The sequence below is a fragment of the Budorcas taxicolor genome, chromosome 8 (assembly GCF_023091745.1).
Source record: "Budorcas taxicolor isolate Tak-1 chromosome 8, Takin1.1, whole genome shotgun sequence".
Lineage (NCBI taxonomy): Eukaryota > Metazoa > Chordata > Mammalia > Artiodactyla > Bovidae > Budorcas > Budorcas taxicolor.
Genome location: NC_068917.1, coordinates 64340342 through 64357051, shown reverse-complemented (window position 1 = coordinate 64357051; position 16710 = coordinate 64340342). Strand labels below are relative to the sequence as shown.

General features: G+C 44.4%; 1 protein-coding gene across 2 annotated transcripts in view; it reads left to right on the top strand.

Annotated features, from left to right (window-relative positions):
* The window catches only part of ZBTB5 (zinc finger and BTB domain containing 5), a 30209-nt gene extending 13865 nt beyond the window's left edge, over positions 1-16344 (top strand). The window contains exons 2-3 of one of the 2 annotated variants that reach the window (XR_008199814.1): positions 12682-14767; positions 15609-16344. Coding sequence is in view for 1 of the 2 variants with exons in the window: in XM_052644734.1 (XP_052500694.1) it covers positions 12686-14713 (2028 nt within the window). In the remaining variant the exon portion in view is untranslated. Of the gene's footprint in view, positions 1-12681; positions 15016-15608 lie in introns of those variants that run through there. The other variant, XM_052644734.1, reaches the window with a different exon arrangement.
* Positions 16345-16710: the final 366 nt, after the last annotated feature.

Sequence of the window (16710 nt, the reverse complement as noted above, 5' to 3'; positions counted from 1 at the left end):
TTAATAGACACCCTTCCCCCGCCAAATATTAATAAAAAACAAAAGTGTCCCTTGGGGATTGTATTTGAATATTTATTTGTTGGGAGATGCAGAGTTTCACATTGTTTCAGTTATTTATTGCTGTGTAACAAATCAAAGACCATCCCCAAGAAAAAGAAATGCAAAAAGTAAAATGGCTGTCTGAGGAGGCCTTACAAATAGCTGTGAAAAGAAGAGAAGCAAAAAGCAAAGGAGAAAAGGAAAGATACATCCATTTGAATGCAGAGTTCCAAAGAATAGCAAGGAGGAATAGAAAGCCTTCCTCAGCTATCAATTCAAAGAAATAGAGGTAAACAATAGAATGGGAAAGACTAGAGATCTCTTCAAGAAATTTAAAGATATCAAGGGAACATTTCATGCAAAGATGGGCTTAGTAAAGGACAGAAATGGTATGTACCTGACAGAAGCAGAAGATACTAAGAAGAGGTGGCAAGAATACACAGAATAACTGTACAAAAAAGATATTCATGACACAAATAATCATGATGGTGTGATCACTCACCTAGAGCCAGACATCCTGGAATGTGAAGTGGGCCTTAGGAAGCATCACTATGAACAAAGCTAGTGGAGGTGATGGAATTCTAGTTGAGCTGTTTTGGATGCTAGAAGATGATGCTGTGAAAGTGCTGCACTCAATATGCCAGCAAGTTTGGAAAACCCAGCAGTGGCCACAAGACTGGAAAAGGTCAGTTTTCATTCCAATGCCAAAGAATGCTCAAACTACTGCATAATTGCACTCATCTCACATGCTAGTAAAGTAATGCTCAAAATCCTCCAAGCCAGGCTTCAACAGTACGTGAACCGTGAACTTCCAGATGTTCAAGCTGGATTTAGAAAAGGCAGAGGAAACAGATCAAATTGCCAACATCTGCTGGATCACCGAAAAAGCAAGAGAGTTCCAGAAAAACATCTATTTCTGCTTTATTGACTATGCCAAAGCCTTTGACTGTGTGGATCACCACAAACTGTGGAAAATTCTTCAAGAGATGGGAATACCAGACCACCTGAGCTGCCTCTTGAGAAACCTGTATACAGGTCAGGAAGCAACAGTTAGAACTGGACATGGAACAACGGACTGGTTCCAAATCAGGAAAGGAGTACGTCAAGGCTGTATATTGTCACCCTGCTTATTTAACTTGTATGCAGAGTGCATCGTGAGAAATGCTGGGCTGGATGAGGCACAAGCTGTAATCAAGATTGCCAGGAGAAACATCAATAACCTCAGATATGCAGATGACACCACCCTTATGGCAGAAAGTGAAGAACTAAAGAGCCTCTTGATGAAAAAGACTCTTGAGAGTCCCTTGGACTGCAAGGAGATCCAACCAGTCCATTCTAAAGGAGATCAGTCCTGGGTGCTCTTTGGAAGGAATGATGCTAAAGCTGAAACTCCAGTACTTTGGCTACCTCATGAGAAGAGTGACTCATTGGAAAAGACTCTGATGCTGGGAGGGATTGGGGGCAGGAGGAGAAGGGGACGACAGAGGATGAGATGGCTGGGTGGCATCACCGACTCGATGGACGTGAGTTTGAGTAAACTCTGGGAGTTGGTGATGGACAGGGAGGCCTGGCATGCTGCGATTCATGGGGTCGCGAAGAGTCGGACACGACTGAGCAACTGAACTGAACTTGATGAAAGAGGAGAGTGAAAAAGTTGGCTTAAAGCTCAGCATTCAGAAAACTAAGATCATGGCATCCAGTCCCATCACTTCATGGCAAATAAGTGGGGAAAGAGTGGAAACAGTGGCTGACTTTATTTTGGGGGGCTCCAAAATCACTGCAGATGGTGATTGCAGCCATGAAATTAAAAGACACTTGCTCCTTGGAAGGAAAGTTATGACCAACCTAGACAGCATATTAAAAAGCAGAGACATTACTTTGCCAGCAAAGGTCCATAGTCAAGGCTATGGTTTTTCCAGGCTATCATGTATGGATGTGAGAGTTGGACTATCAAGAAAGCTGAGTGCCGAAGAATTGGTGCTTATGAACTGTGGTGTTGGTGAAGACTCATGAGAGTCCCGTGGGACTGCAAGGAGATTCAGCCAGTCAGTCCTAAAGGAGATCAGTCCTGGGTGTTCATTGGAAGGATTGATGTTGAAGCTGAAACTCCAATACTTTGGCCACCTGATATGAAGAATTGACTTATTTGAAAAGACCCTGATACTAGGAAAGATTGAAGGCGGGAGGAGAAGGAGACAACAGAGGATGAGATGGTTGGTTGGCATCACTGACTTGATGAACATGAGTTTGAGTAAGCTCCAGGAGTTGGTGATGGACAGGGAGGCCTGGCATGCTGCAGTCCATGGGGTCGCAAAGAGTTGAACTCAACTGAGCGACTGAACTGAATTCTTTCGCAACTTTTTCTAATTGTGTGTGTTAGGGTGGGGGTGATTATGGTCTCTTCAGGCTCTTTTTATAGTTTTAAAAATAAATTTTACCAAAGATATATATATGTCTCAGTAATTTGCTAAGTACACACACTTAAGTCAGATAATCCAACAAGATTTGTTAAGTACTCGGCCTTAACCCCCCTGCATCCCATTTCCTCTTCCCCAAGACTCCCACTTTCAACTCTTAGCTAATTCTTTTGATATTTACATACATGTATGAAAAGCTATGCTTGGATCTACTCAATTTTTCAGTTTAAACATAGTTTATTGACTTCCCCTGGTTAGAGATAAGAATTTGTCTTTTTATGAGTCTGTTGATTTCTCCTTATAATTTCTCCTACTAGTTTTGCCCTCTGCATTTCAGTGCTCACTCCCCATTCCTCCACCCCCCACTATACTTAGAATTTTCATTAAATCAGCAGTTCTCAAAGTATAGTCCAAGGACCAGTAGGGGCCCCTGAGAGTCTTTCAAGGAGTCTGTGAGGTTAAACTATTTTCATAATGATACAACAACTTACTTTTTTCACTCTCATTCTTTCATGAGTGTACACGTGTGTGTGATATTGCAAAAGCCTGATTGCAGAAGCAATATCAGCATCCAGCTGTCTTCAGTTAATGCAAAAATGTAAAACAATGCCTCTTTCCTCATTTAATTTACTATGTATTTTATCTTTTAAAACTTTTTATTTGGTATTGGGGTATAGCTGATTAACAATATTGTGATAGCTTCAGGTGAACGGCAAAGGAACTCAGCCGTACATATTCTTGTATCCAGTCTCCCCAAACCCCCCTCTCATCCAGGCTGCAATATAACATGTTTCATGAGTGTACACGTGTGTGTGATATTGCAAAGGTCTGAATGCAAAAGCAAATATGAGAATCTAGCTGTCTTCTGTTAATGCAAAAATGTAAAACAATTCCTCTCATTTTTTTTTGGTGGGAGATACTATTTTTCATAAATTAGTATGTAATTATATACTGTTATTTTTAAATTAATTTAGAAATACGTGTTTTTAAGTGGCCTCAGTTTTTAAATTCCCTAGAGCTCTATTTCCTTATTGTGGCCTATGGAACGGCTCAGTAAATGCTAGTTGGACTACCCTGGTGGTCCAGTGTTTGGGTCTCTGTGCTCTCAGTGGGTTTGACCCCTAGTTGGGGATCTAGATCCCGAATGCTGCAACTAAGACCCAGGGCAGCAAAAAATATAAAAAGATAATACTAGTTAAAGATGTCTGCGCTGTCTGTGCCCGTGTGCTGTGACACCAGCTCTTTGACTTTCTGTTGTTTTTCTTCTCTCTCGTTTTCATGTTGATCACCTGACACCCCACTGCATGTAGAGCAATGTATTACAAAGTCATCTGCACATAACACATAGATAGGGGCTCAGATTGTCAGAGGAATGATACAGTAGCAGCTGTCCAGAGTCTTCTGACCACCCCAACCTTTACATCTGGATAGGCTGTAAATTGTGAGTCCCATTTTCCGAGGTAGAATTTTTCAGAGCAGATAGGAGAACTAGGTTCCCTTGGTCATAGGTACCTGAGTGGGGTCTGGATGCAGGTGTGAGCAATATGGAACGATTTGAGCATTTAGAATTACTCTGGCCAGTCCAGTAGACATTTGATTAGTTAAATAAAATTAAAAGCTCATTTCCTCAGTCACACTAGCCACATTTCAGGTGCTCTGTAGCTGCCAGAGACTAGTGGACAGCACAGCAGCTATGCCAGTGATTTCCATCACTGTAGAAAGTTTCATTGGATAGTGCTAGTCTAGAAGGTGCAGTGACAGCTACTCTTCTGAGCAACTAATCCAGAGCAGGGTCCATGCAAAGTTTGAGTGGCCGTGGCAATAATGATTTTCATATCGTGGTTGGATGCTCTGCTTCATTCCAGTACTGCTCTCGCACCCTGCTGGAGATTTTGTGAGCTTCCCGACATCCTTTAATCATAAATCCCCTTGTCCTTAAATCAGTTGAATGAACTTACTGCATTCAGTTAAGAGCTCTGAGTTATCCTGAAGTGCTTTCTGACACTCTAGATATTGGAAAGAACAGTTGAATAATCTAATTGGCCAGTTTTATGGCTAAAATTAGCTTTTATCATAGTGGATTTGATTTCTATTGCTAATCTAAATGATCATAAATTGACTGATTACATGATATTGAGATAAAAGAATATTATCATTAAAGAGAAATTAGTTTGGAGTTATCTCTAAATCGGTAATTCAACGCAGTTATTAATTTATGGAGAATAAGTGTTTCTCCAGGTTTTGATCATCTCTAATGCCATGATTTAGTTTCACGACTTCTAGAGCCCCTTAAGATAGGAGCCCTGGGACTTCCCTGGTGGTCTAGTGGTTAAGACTCTGCCTCCCAATGCAGGGGTTGCAGGTTCGATCCTTGGCTGGGGAGCTAAGATTCCACATGCCTCTTTACCAAAAGATGAAACAGAAGCAATATTGTAACAAATTCAATAAAGACTTCAAAAATGGTTCATATAAAAAAAAATCTTAATTTAAAGAAGAGGAGGAGGAAGTAAGGAATCCTGCACTGCCCTGACAATAAGGCACACAGAACATCATAGTTCTGTCCCTAAGGTGCTTTCAGAAGAGCCTGGAGTACTCAAGTTGATTTCAAGGACTGTTTGTTGGGGCATCTAGTGTAGGGCTGACAATCTCTAAGTGATATCAAGTTATATGGACTGTTTACCTTTTTTCCAACATTATTTAATCTCTGGGTTTTTTCCCAGGGCATCTTTAGCCACCTCAATAGTCTCTTCACATAGGTTTCTGAGCCCTGGGAATTTCCTTAGAATGGTACTTTTGAGACTACAGTTTCCTTCCTACTTATGCCATTTCTATAGAAAGGGGATTGAACATTAAGTGTCTGACATTTTAGTGAATGACCTTTTGTGGAAAAGAGTGGTGGTTTCTTCTTATACTCAAGGTAACTGACATTTCAAAAAATAAGGAGGCTGTTTTTCCTCAGATAGTCATATTTCTGCTGCTTGTTGAAAAGAAAGGCATTGGACAGAATATCATTATTCTTTCAAACTGATATGCTGCATCTAAATACCGCTTACTTGGGGAGTTAGTCTTTTATGTTCCCCTCATCTGTTAAGTCAGGTTAATAAGGCGCACCTCGCAGGGGTGTTTTGAAGATGAGAGATAAAGTAAGTGAGAAGCACTTAAGATGGCGCTTCAGCAGTTACTGCAGCATTGGTTCTGGTCTCCACATTAGGAGAGAAGCAGTAAGCTCGGCGTCTGCTGCTGCCTGCTCTCACCTAACAGGGCCCCAGTCGACATGGCCTCTCAGTTCTCAGAGTGACTCTGGGGCCGGTGCAGCTTCCGAAGACAACTCCCTGTTTTATTTCTTTTGAATAAACTTGAACCAGAATGTTTCTTCCCTGTTACTGCTATAAAATAATCACCTCCTTGGAACTTGACACTTATTAGTGTATGTGTTTCCTTTCACAAGGCTGTCGACTTGTGAGCAGTGATTGCTTTTTGTCTAATTAATCTCCCCAAAGCCTTGAGCTCTTTGATCCCTGATTGATTGAGTAGAGGTCCGGGCACGTGTGCTGCTGCTGACCATTGTTGACCCTTCACTCAACAATGGATATGGCCAACTCACGGCCACTGCTTTGAGGCATTTTACCATCTGCAACTTTCAAGTTACAGCAAAGGCCTGTGGCTTAATACTCTCATGGCACTGTAGACCCTTGGTTTTGATGGATTTAGAGTTTGTCATTTTTGTTACTTCCCAAGGATCTTAAGGTGTGTGTTCTCTGGTTACTTGTCATTTTGCTCAATCAAGACTTGGCCTGCTCTGTGCTGCTGGGCCACTAGAGCAAGTGGGCAAGCGTGGCGTGCAGCTTGGCATCCGTGTTGCATTCTGCTTGCAGTAATCCTTGCAAAGTGCCATAACAGTATCTGTGAATTTGGAGATGTGCAAAGATCTCAGGGTGTGTGCCTTTAGAATGTCAAGGATCTACCATGTTTTTTAAAATTTCATTTTATATTGGGAATTCCTGGGTGGCCCAGTAGTCAGGACTCCACACTTTTGCTGCCAGGGGCCCAGGTTCAATCCTTGGTTGACCAAAAAAAAGGACGCATTTTATAAAAGTTAATGTGTGTGTATGTATTTATATTTTAAAAGGCACATAGTTCCATAAAGTTTTGAGCTAAAAATAGCAGTCTTCCATCCCTTCCTTTTCCCTCCAAATTCCCCCTCCTCAAAGGCAACCCCCACTCCAGTACTCTTGCCTGGAAAATCCCATGGACAGAGGAGCCTGGTAGGCTGCAGTCCATGGGGTCGCTAAGAGTCGGCACGACTGAGCGGCTTCACTTTCACTTTTCACTTTCATGCATTGGTGAAGGAAATGGCAACCCACTCCAGTGTTCTTGCCTGGAGAATCCCAGGGACGGGGGAGCCTGGTGGGCTGCCGTCTATGGGGTCGCACAGAGTTGGACATGACTGAAGCGACTTAGCAGCAAAGGCAACCACTTTCACTTGTTTTAGTTTGTTTTTCCACTACCGACTTAAGTATTTCCAAACAACATTCTTATATTACTGTTTCTTGAGGTAGTATTTCAGATATTATTTCTTGACTAACAGGGAAGGTGGCAGTTTAACTTTCTTTCCTCTGCCCTGCCCCACAATGCACACCGGCCTTCTCTCATGCTTCCAGTATCTCAAATGTGGCTCTGTGTTCACATCATTAGGACTCTGTAAACAAACTACACAGGATATTGCAACTAAACACCCATTAAGTTTTTAAGCTGTCCCATTTAAAATTCTTGTTTTATATGATGTCTTTACATTTTTACAGAGCTGTTAACTTGTTAGCACCCTCAGCCATGTCATGTGGTCTGCCTGTTCCCTTTTCCCTTGCGGGGGACTCTGGTCTCTCAGCTTCCTGCTCCAGTCTGTTCCCCTGCCCTGCTGCCTAGCTGTCACCTTGGGCTTCAGCATCATCCTTAAAAATTCTCTTTGCCTATTTTCTAGGATGGGTTTCAACTTTCCGTATTGTCTTCCTTTTCTTGGTTTATTCTCAGCTTCCTTAAGCACAACCTTTAATAGCTTCCAGAGAAAAGGTATGTGGGAGGTAAACTTTTGGGTTCCTGTTTGTTTGAATATGCCTTAGCCTACCCTCATAATTGATTGATAGTTTGACAGCAAGAAAAGGTAAGAAAGCCTTCTTCAGCAATCAATGCAAAGAAATAGAGGAAAACAACAGAATGGGAAAGACTAGAGATCTCTTCAAGAAAATTAGAGATACCAAGGGAACATTTCATGCAAAGATGGGCTCCATAAAGGACAGAAATGGTAGGGACCTAACAGAAGCAGAAGATATTAAGAAGAGGTGGCAAGAATACACAGAAGAACTGTACAAAAGAGATCTTCACGACCCAGATAATCATGATGGTGTGATATCCTGGATATGTGAAGTCAAGTGGGCCTTAGAAAGCATCACTACGAACAAAGCTATTGGAGGTGATGGAATTCCAGTTGAGCTATTTCAAATCCTGAAAGATGATGCTGTGAAAGTGCTATACTCAATATGCCAGCAAATTTGGAAAACTCAGCAGTGGCCACAGGACTGGAAAAGGTCCGTTTTCATTCCAATTCCAAAGAAAGGCAATGCCAAAGAATGCTCAGACTACCGCACAATTGCACTCATCTCACATGCTAGTAAAGTAAAGCTCAAAATTCTCCAAGCCAGGCTTCAGCAATACGTGAACCATGAACTCCCTGATGTTCAAGCTGGTTTTAGAAAAGGCAGAGGAACCAGAGATCAAATTGCCAACATCTGCTGGATCATGGAAAAAGCAAGAGAGTTCCAGAAAAACATCTATTTCTGCTTTATTGACTATGCCAAAGCCTTTGACTCTGTGGGTCACAATAAACTGTGGAAAATTCTTCAAGAGATGGGAATACCAGACCACCTGACCTGTCTCTTGAGAAATCTGTATGCAGATCAGGAAGCAACAGTTAGAACTGGACATGGAACAACAGACTGGTTCCAAATAGGGAAAGGAGTACATCAAGGCTGTATATTGTCACCCTGCTTATTCAACTTGTATGCAGAGTACATCATGAGAAACGCTGGGCTGGAAGAAACACAAGCTGGAATCAAGATTGCTGGGAGAAATATGAATAACCTCAGATATGCAGATGACACCACCCTTATGGCAGAAAGTGAAGAGGAACTAAAAAGCTTCCTGATGAAAGTGAAAGAGGAGAGTGAAAAAGTTGGCTTAAAGCTCAACATTCAGAAAACGAAGATCATGGCATCCGGTCCCATCACTTCATGGGAAATAAATGGGGAAACAGTGGAAACAGCGTCAGACTTTATTTTTGGGGGGGGCTCCAAAATCACTGCAGATGGTGACTGCAGCCATGAAATTAAAAGACACTTACTCCTTGGGAGAAAAGTTATGACCAACCTAAGCAGAGATATTACTTTGCCGACTAAGGTCCGTCTAGTCAAGGCTATGGTTATTCCTGTGGTCATGTATGGATGTGAGAGTTGGACTGTGAAGAAGGCTGAACGCCGAAGAATTGATGCTTTTGAACTGTGGTGTTGGAGAAGACTCTTGAGAGTCCCTTGTACTGCAAGGAGATCCAACCAGTCCATTCTGAAGGAGATCAGCCCTGGGATTTCTTTGGAAGGAATGATGCTAAAGCTGAAACTCTAGTACTTTGGCCACCTCATGCCAAGAGTTGACTCACTGGAAAAGACTGATGCTGAGAGAGATTGGGGGCAGGATGAGAAGGGGATGACAGAGGATGAGATGGCTGGATGGCATCACTGACTCAATGGACATGAGTTTGAGTGAACTCCGGGAGTTGGTGATGGACAGGGAGGCCTGGCGTGCTGCGATTCATGGGGTCGCAGAGTCGGACACGACTGAGCAACTGAACTGAACTTGACTGGGTATGGTCTAAGTTGGAAATAATTTTCTTGGAAAATTTTAATGGAACTATCACCTTTTACTTTCCAATATTGCTTTTGAAAAGTCTAATGCCAATTTTATTCCTGATTCTTTGTTAACTCCCCCACTCCAAACTTTCCAGATCTTTATCCTAAGTGTTTTAAAATGTCACTGTGATGCACCAAATGTGGGGATTTGTCCATTGTACTCATGTTGCTGAGTACCTGGTGGAACTTTCTAGTTTGAATAACTTCTTCAGTTCTGGAAATTATTCTTTGCTAATTATCATTCTTGTCACTTTCTGTCTTTTCTCTTTTTGTATTCAGACATTGGACTTCATTCTTTTTTCCCTTGTTCATTCACTTTTATTTCTCCTTTGCCTTGTCTGCCGCATTTCTCCAGCCATATAATCTTCCAGCCCTTCTAGTGACAACAACAACAAAATTTTTTTGCAACTTTAAATTTCCAATAATTTTGCTTCTAGAATATCTCTTTAAAAAAAATTAAAAACAGGGGCTTCCCTGGTGGTCCAGTGGTTAGGACTCCATATTCCCATGCAGAGGCGCCGATTTTGATCCCTGGTCAGGAAACTAGATCCCACATGCCACAATTAAAGATCCCACAACTAAGACCCAGCACAGCTAAATAAATGTTTTTTAAAAAATTAAAAACTTTCTCTTCTTGTTTTGTGGATATGGTATCTTAGTTCTCTGAGGATGTTAATTATAGGTGCTTTTCTTTCTTAGTTGTGTTTCTTCCAGATGTGTTTCTGTTTGTTTAGAACTTTTTATGTTAGAAGTTCCTCCCCTCCAGTTTGTGGTGTTCCTGAGTAACTGGAAGCTGAGTTAATAGGCCTTGAGGACTGGAGGCTTCACCGTGGGGAAGTCTGATGGGGTCCCAAGTGTTCTTCTCTTGGAGGCACTTCCCGGGCATATGAACCCAGCTGCTAGTCTTCTGTTGGTGGGGAGAGGGGTGCGGGAAAGCGTCTGGCCTTCTGATGCCGACTTTAACTTCATGCCCGCTTGTGGATGTAGCAGCTTGTCCCAGCCTCGCGAGCACATGTTGTCTTGAGTACAGTTTCTCTGGTTCAGCCACGCAAGCCCAGCAGGGGTCTGCAGCTTCTTCCCTGCAGACGCCTTTCCACACCCCCTGGCAGAGGCAGGGGCCTCTTCACCCTTTCCACCTTAGCACTTGCAGTACTCTTGTATTTGAACGTTGATTGGTCTGTTCCCCCTGAGGATAGAGATCTGATCTGTTTTGTTGATCATTTTATCTCTAGTACCAGGCACACTAGATGCTCTGTCTGCCTGTGTTTGTATTCTGGAGTTTAATCACTACATTCTGCTTCACCCTCTCCCAGGAGACCAGAGGGTCCTTCTTTGGAGAGGATGAAACAGGGTTTTAAACTTTGTGGCTCCTTCAGCTTCTACAGAGTCTGTGGGCAGAGGGCACAGAGCCGCACCTCTTTGGGTATATTGACCCTGTTTTCTAACCACACAATGAGTGTGTGTGCTGAGCACTGGTCGGGGACACAGACTTTGAATCAGCAGACATGTAGTTCCTGGGAAGTAAAGCAATTTCTTAGCAGAGAATAAACAAATTTTTGTTTCTAATGAGTCCAGGAGATGAAAATGTCCAGATATTTGATTCCAAACTGAGCTTCGGAAATTTTTCTACTTAGTGATGTGCTCTCTTTTTCTCCTTTTTTAACGTTTATGAAAATTTTCCAATGTACGAAAAATAAACTTTGAAACAAATGCCAGATATCATGTCATTTCATCTGTAAACATTCTAGTGTTTTCTCTTTAAAAACTATTCCTTTGGGGGGAAAAATCAGAATGCCATTATCACACGTAAGGGGTAAAAAAAAAAAGTAATTCCGTAGTATTATCAAAGATATATGTGATGTTCTAAGCGGTCTGTTTGGTTTTATTTTTGTCTTTTAAAAAAATATATTTATTTATTTATTTGGCTGCACTGGGTCTTAGTTGTGGCATGTGGGATCGAGTTCCCTAACCTGAGAGTGAACCCAGGCCCCCTGTATTGGAAGCACGGACCACCTGGACCACCAAGGAAGCCCCTGATTGGCTTTATAGAAGCCCTGAAGTTCAAAATGTAGTCTGAAATCGTGGTTTTACAGCTTGCTTGTCTCCTGTTTTTCTTTCCCCGTTTTTTTTTTTTTTTGAAGTTTAATTAATTGAGTTTTTCTGTGGTATAATGTACATACCATAACATTCCCCATTTTAAGTGTACAGATCAAGTATTTTTAGAAAATTTGATGCGTAATCATCATATTAGAACATTTCCATCATGTCCCTGAAAGTCCCTTATTGCAGTCCTGCCCTGAGCCCAGCCCCAGAGAGCCATTAATCTGTTCTCGGTCTCTATAGGTTTACCTTTTCTGTGCCACAAGTGTGGAACCTCCATGTTTTTTGGGGTTTTTTTAATTGAGTAGACTTCGAGGCAATCCTTTTGTCTTGGCCTCATCTTTGCTCCACTTCCTCTGGCACCGTGGCAGCCAGTTCTGAGCCTCTGGGTGGATGGGGACTCATGTATAAGTCAGATTGTTTTAACCACTGCCGGTTTTAATTGTCGTTTAGTCTCTAAGTCATGTCCGACTCTTGTGACTCCATGGACTGTAACTTAGGGTTCAGTTTTCTAGGTGTGCTAAGTCAGCACACATTTGTTTACCTGCTCACCAGTTTCCAAAATGCCATTAACACCTCTTTCCGATTCTTTTTTTCCTTGTGGGTTTTTACCTTTAAAACAACAACAAACCAAAACACATTGGTGTCTTTTTAATGGGGTTTCGGGAGTATGTATGGGGTGGAGAAGGGTAAATGCATGTGTGCAGTTTACTGCCATCTAGAACTGGGCATCTTCCCACTAATGTTGATTTGCACTTTTCATCGTTTAAGGTTGCCAAAAGTCTCAGTTTAGAGTTTCTTGGAGTTTGTTTTTCTCAGGAATGCAGAACTCTGGACTTGTCAGGTATTGTTGTTCCATCACCCACATGTTGGTCTTTTCTAACAATGGCCCCAAGTGTTAAAAGTGGGTTATTTAAGAGTAAAAGGAAGCCTGTAAACAGCCAGGTGCTGATCTGCGCGTGTCCATCTAGATTTCCGAGGCTGTTAGCTGAGTCAGCATTTGTTCCTTATTGGACAGGTGTTTCGTCTGTGTGTCCCCAGCAGGAACACCACAAGCTTTGAAAGGTCCACGCTTGGCCATTCATGCCTCTCTGGTCAGTGCCCGCTCTGTGCTCTGACTTTGACTTAAGCTGTTCTGCATGTTAATTCTTTCTTTCTTTGTATTGTAGGATCATGGATTTTCCTGGTCACTTTGAACAGATCTTCCAGCAGCTGAACTATCAGAGACTTCATGGGCAGCTCTGTGACTGTGTCATTGTAGTGGGGAACAGACATTTCAAAGCCCACCGCTCGGTACTAGCAGCGTGCAGCACGCATTTCCGAGCCCTGTTCTCAGTGGCAGAGGGAGATCAGACCATGAACATGATCCAGCTGGATAGCGAAGTGGTGACAGCAGAGGCCTTCGCCGCACTGATTGACATGATGTACACCTCCACTCTCATGCTAGGGGAGAGCAATGTCATGGATGTCTTATTGGCAGCCTCTCACCTGCACCTGAACTCTGTTGTTAAGGCATGTAAACATTACCTGACGACACGGACGCTGCCCATGTCTCCCCCCAGCGAGCGTGTTCAGGAGCAGAGCGCCCGCATGCAGCGCTCCTTTATGCTGCAGCAGCTGGGACTGAGCATTGTGAGCTCCGCCCTCAGTTCCAGCCAGAGCGGCGAGGAGCAGCCAGCCCCCATGAGCTCCTCGATGCGTGGTAACCTGGACCAGCGGACGCCCTTCCCCATGCGCCGCCTGCACAAGCGCAAGCAGTCTGCAGAGGAGCGGGCCAGACAGCGCCTCCGACCCACCCTGGATGAGTCTGCCATCTCCGATGTGACGCCAGAGAACGGGCCGGGGGTTCATCCCCGGGAGGAGTTCTTTTCTCCAGATTCTCTGAAAATCGTGGACAACCCTAAGGCCGATGGGATGGCCGACAACCCAGACGACAACACCATCATGTTTGACCAGTCCTTCGGCGCTCAAGAAGATGCCCAGGTGCCCAGCCAGTCTGACAACAGCGCCAGCAATATGGCCCAGCTCTCCATGGCCTCCCGTGCCACTCAGGTCGAGACTAGTTTTGAGCAGGAAGCCACAGCTGAGAAGAGTGCTTTTCAGTGTGAAAACCCGGAGGTGGGCCTTGGTGAGAAGGAGCACATGAGAGTGGTGGTGAAATCTGAGCCCCTGAGCTCTCCTGAGCCTCAGGACGAAGTGAGTGACGTGACCTCCCAAGCGGAAGGCAGCGAGTCGGTGGAGGTGGAGGGGGTGGTGGTCAGTGCCGAGAAGATAGACCTCAGCCCAGAGAGCAGCGACCGGAGTTTTTCAGATCCCCAGTCTAGCACTGACCGGGTAGGCGACATCCACATTTTGGAAGTCACCAATAACCTCGAACATAAATCCACCTTTAGTATTTCAAATTTTCTTAACAAGAGCAGAGGAAGTAACTTTAGTACCAGTCAGAACAATGACGATAATCTCCCAAACACAACCAGTGACTGCAGGCTGGAGGGGGAGGCCCCTTATTTGTTGAGTCCGGAGGCTGGGCCTGCAAGCGGGCCCTCCTCGGCCCCTGGTGCTCATGTGGAGAACCCATTCAGCGAGCCCGCGGACTCCCACTTTGTTAGGCCCATGCAGGATGTGATGGGCCTACCGTGTGTGCAGACCTCAGGCTACCAAGGAGAACAGTTTGGGATGGATTTTTCCAGGTCCGGTTTGGGATTGCACTCCTCCTTTTCCAGGGTAATGATGGGTTCCCCTCGAGGAGGAGCCAGTAACTTTCCATACTACCGCCGCATAGCTCCCAAAATGCCAGTGGTAACTTCTGTCAGGAGCTCACAGATCCCAGAGAATTCTGCCAGTTCCCAGCTAATGATGAATGCAGCCACGTCCTCATTTGAAAACGGCCACCCTTCGCAGCCCGGCCCCCCGCAGCTGACAAGGGCATCTGCTGATGTCTTGTCGAAGTGCAAGAAGGCCTTATCGGAGCACAATGTCTTGGTTGTAGAGGGGGCTCGCAAGTACGCCTGCAAAATCTGCTGCAAGACTTTCTTGACCTTGACAGATTGCAAGAAGCACATCCGTGTTCACACAGGTGAAAAACCCTATGCCTGCCTGAAGTGCGGCAAGAGGTTCAGTCAGTCCAGCCACCTGTACAAACACTCGAAGACCACCTGCCTGCGCTGGCAGAGCAGCAACCTCCCCAGCACTTTGCTCTAGCCTGACCTCGAGATAACGCCGATGCCAGTTGTAGAACCGGAACTAAAATCTCTGGTTGGTTGGTGGCTAATGCCATGGGGTTTAAGACTTCAGGCTGTGAGTGGCTCATGCAGATTTCGAAGACTAACAAGTGGAGAGTTCACAGGTGTCGTGCTTGTGCCGCCGCATTTCTGAGTGCAGTGCACACATTCAGAGAAGGGATCCAGTCCCTGAAACCACGTTCTTCCTTAGGGTTGAGTAATGCAGTCGGAAAGTAGTCTGTAATTGATGTTAGAAGTGGCACATTGAAAAATTAAACATTGAAGTGCAAAAACATTTTTTAGCAATTTTTGTAAAACCGAAGCATTTAATTAAATTTCCTATATACCTTCTGATGAGAATATTATATACTTGTATACAGTGATGCAAAATGCACTACGTGTAACCAGTGGCAACTTTGTGCCTGTCTAAAAGGAACACCCTTGAGGACACGCCTGCCTGCCAGAAATGCTTTAAAGTCTATCATGAGCTGGCTCTAGGCTTCAGAAAGTACTGTATTTTTTTGTCTGATTTGCAGTCACAGATGCTGCACTTTGATGGTGCTGACACTGGGTCCAGAGCGAGCATTCTCTGGACTAACAGGCGTGTATATACTTTTGAAAACATCATCGTTAGATAGACGTTTTAACAATTTTTCCCAGTTTTAAAGGCAAAGTTGTAAAAGGAGTATGTACTTATGAATAGGGAGCGACAAGTAAGGTGTTTCTGTATGTGCTGTTTTAGCGGTATTTTAACCAACTTGTATTACACGTTACAGTTTGGAAGTCAGAAGAGCTAGTGTTCGTCTTTGTTCTGATGATGTGGAGTCCTGTTTAGTGGGATCTTTTACGGCGCATTTACCCTTTGTTCTGTGCAGATTTCGGGGGCCGGTCCAGCCTGACACATCTCACCCAACGACAAGCCCGTTTTCTGCTTCGCTTCTTCACACTTTCATGCCACTTACAGCATCTTTCCTGGGCCTAGATTACTGTTTTCAGGTAAACAAAAGTGAAGTCAACCCCGCTCCATCGTGGGCTTTATTACTGTTCTATGGTTTTAAAGTACAGACCCTGAGCTTCTGTTGTTGCCCCAACCTAATACTGAAGGTTGGTAAATATTTTCCCATCTCTATAAGAGGATTGGGCAGCCCAGAGCATAGAAGCCACCAGGGTAGCATCTGAGACAGTCTGAGGAGACCTCTGGGTGACTGACCTGGCCTTCTCTGGGCTGACCCTGTGGCCTTCCAACCCTTTGGGCAGCATCTGTTAGGCTGAGCCTTGGCTTGAGAGCTTCCAGGAGAACAGCACAGGTTAATGTGTCTCTGTAGAGCTCACGAAGTCAGCTTAATTCATACATGAACATGATTTCATTTTTTTATACAGTTTATTTGAGACACCCCAAACCACTGTGCATCATTGAGCAAAATCCTTCAGTTCTTATGTTTTGAGAAGTAGTCAGCATGTGTCTTCTCTTAATCTAGCATATGCAGTTACACGTCTGTCTGTGGATAAACTCATAATGCTCACTGTCAGATTTAGCATCTCCTATGAACTGATTCCCCAGGGAGGAAAACCAAAAGGGAAGCCTCTGGTCCGTCTCCTAAAAGGGGAGGGGAGAGGTGGGGAGGCGGGTGGAGGCCGTGGGATCACCTGTGAAGTTCGGTGTGTGTGTGGAAAATTGTTAGCAAGTCATGTTCTGACGATGTGATGAGGCTCTACATCCACCCCTCTGTGGAACCAGTGGCTTGTGAGATCAACCCTGGGAGGCAGGTGGGTCAGCGTGGAGGAGGAGAGGCCCTGCCTGGCCTGGGAAGAGGAGTTGGCGGCACAGAACAGCGGTCGCCCTCCTCCCCTCCCACCTCGAGGAAGAGGTGCCAGGAGGTGGCCCCCTACCTGAGCTCAGGCTTCAGTGGACTTGCCTCGGGGACTGACACAGTGGCTGGAGCCCCGCCTCTCCACTGCCCAGTGGAATCTGGAATC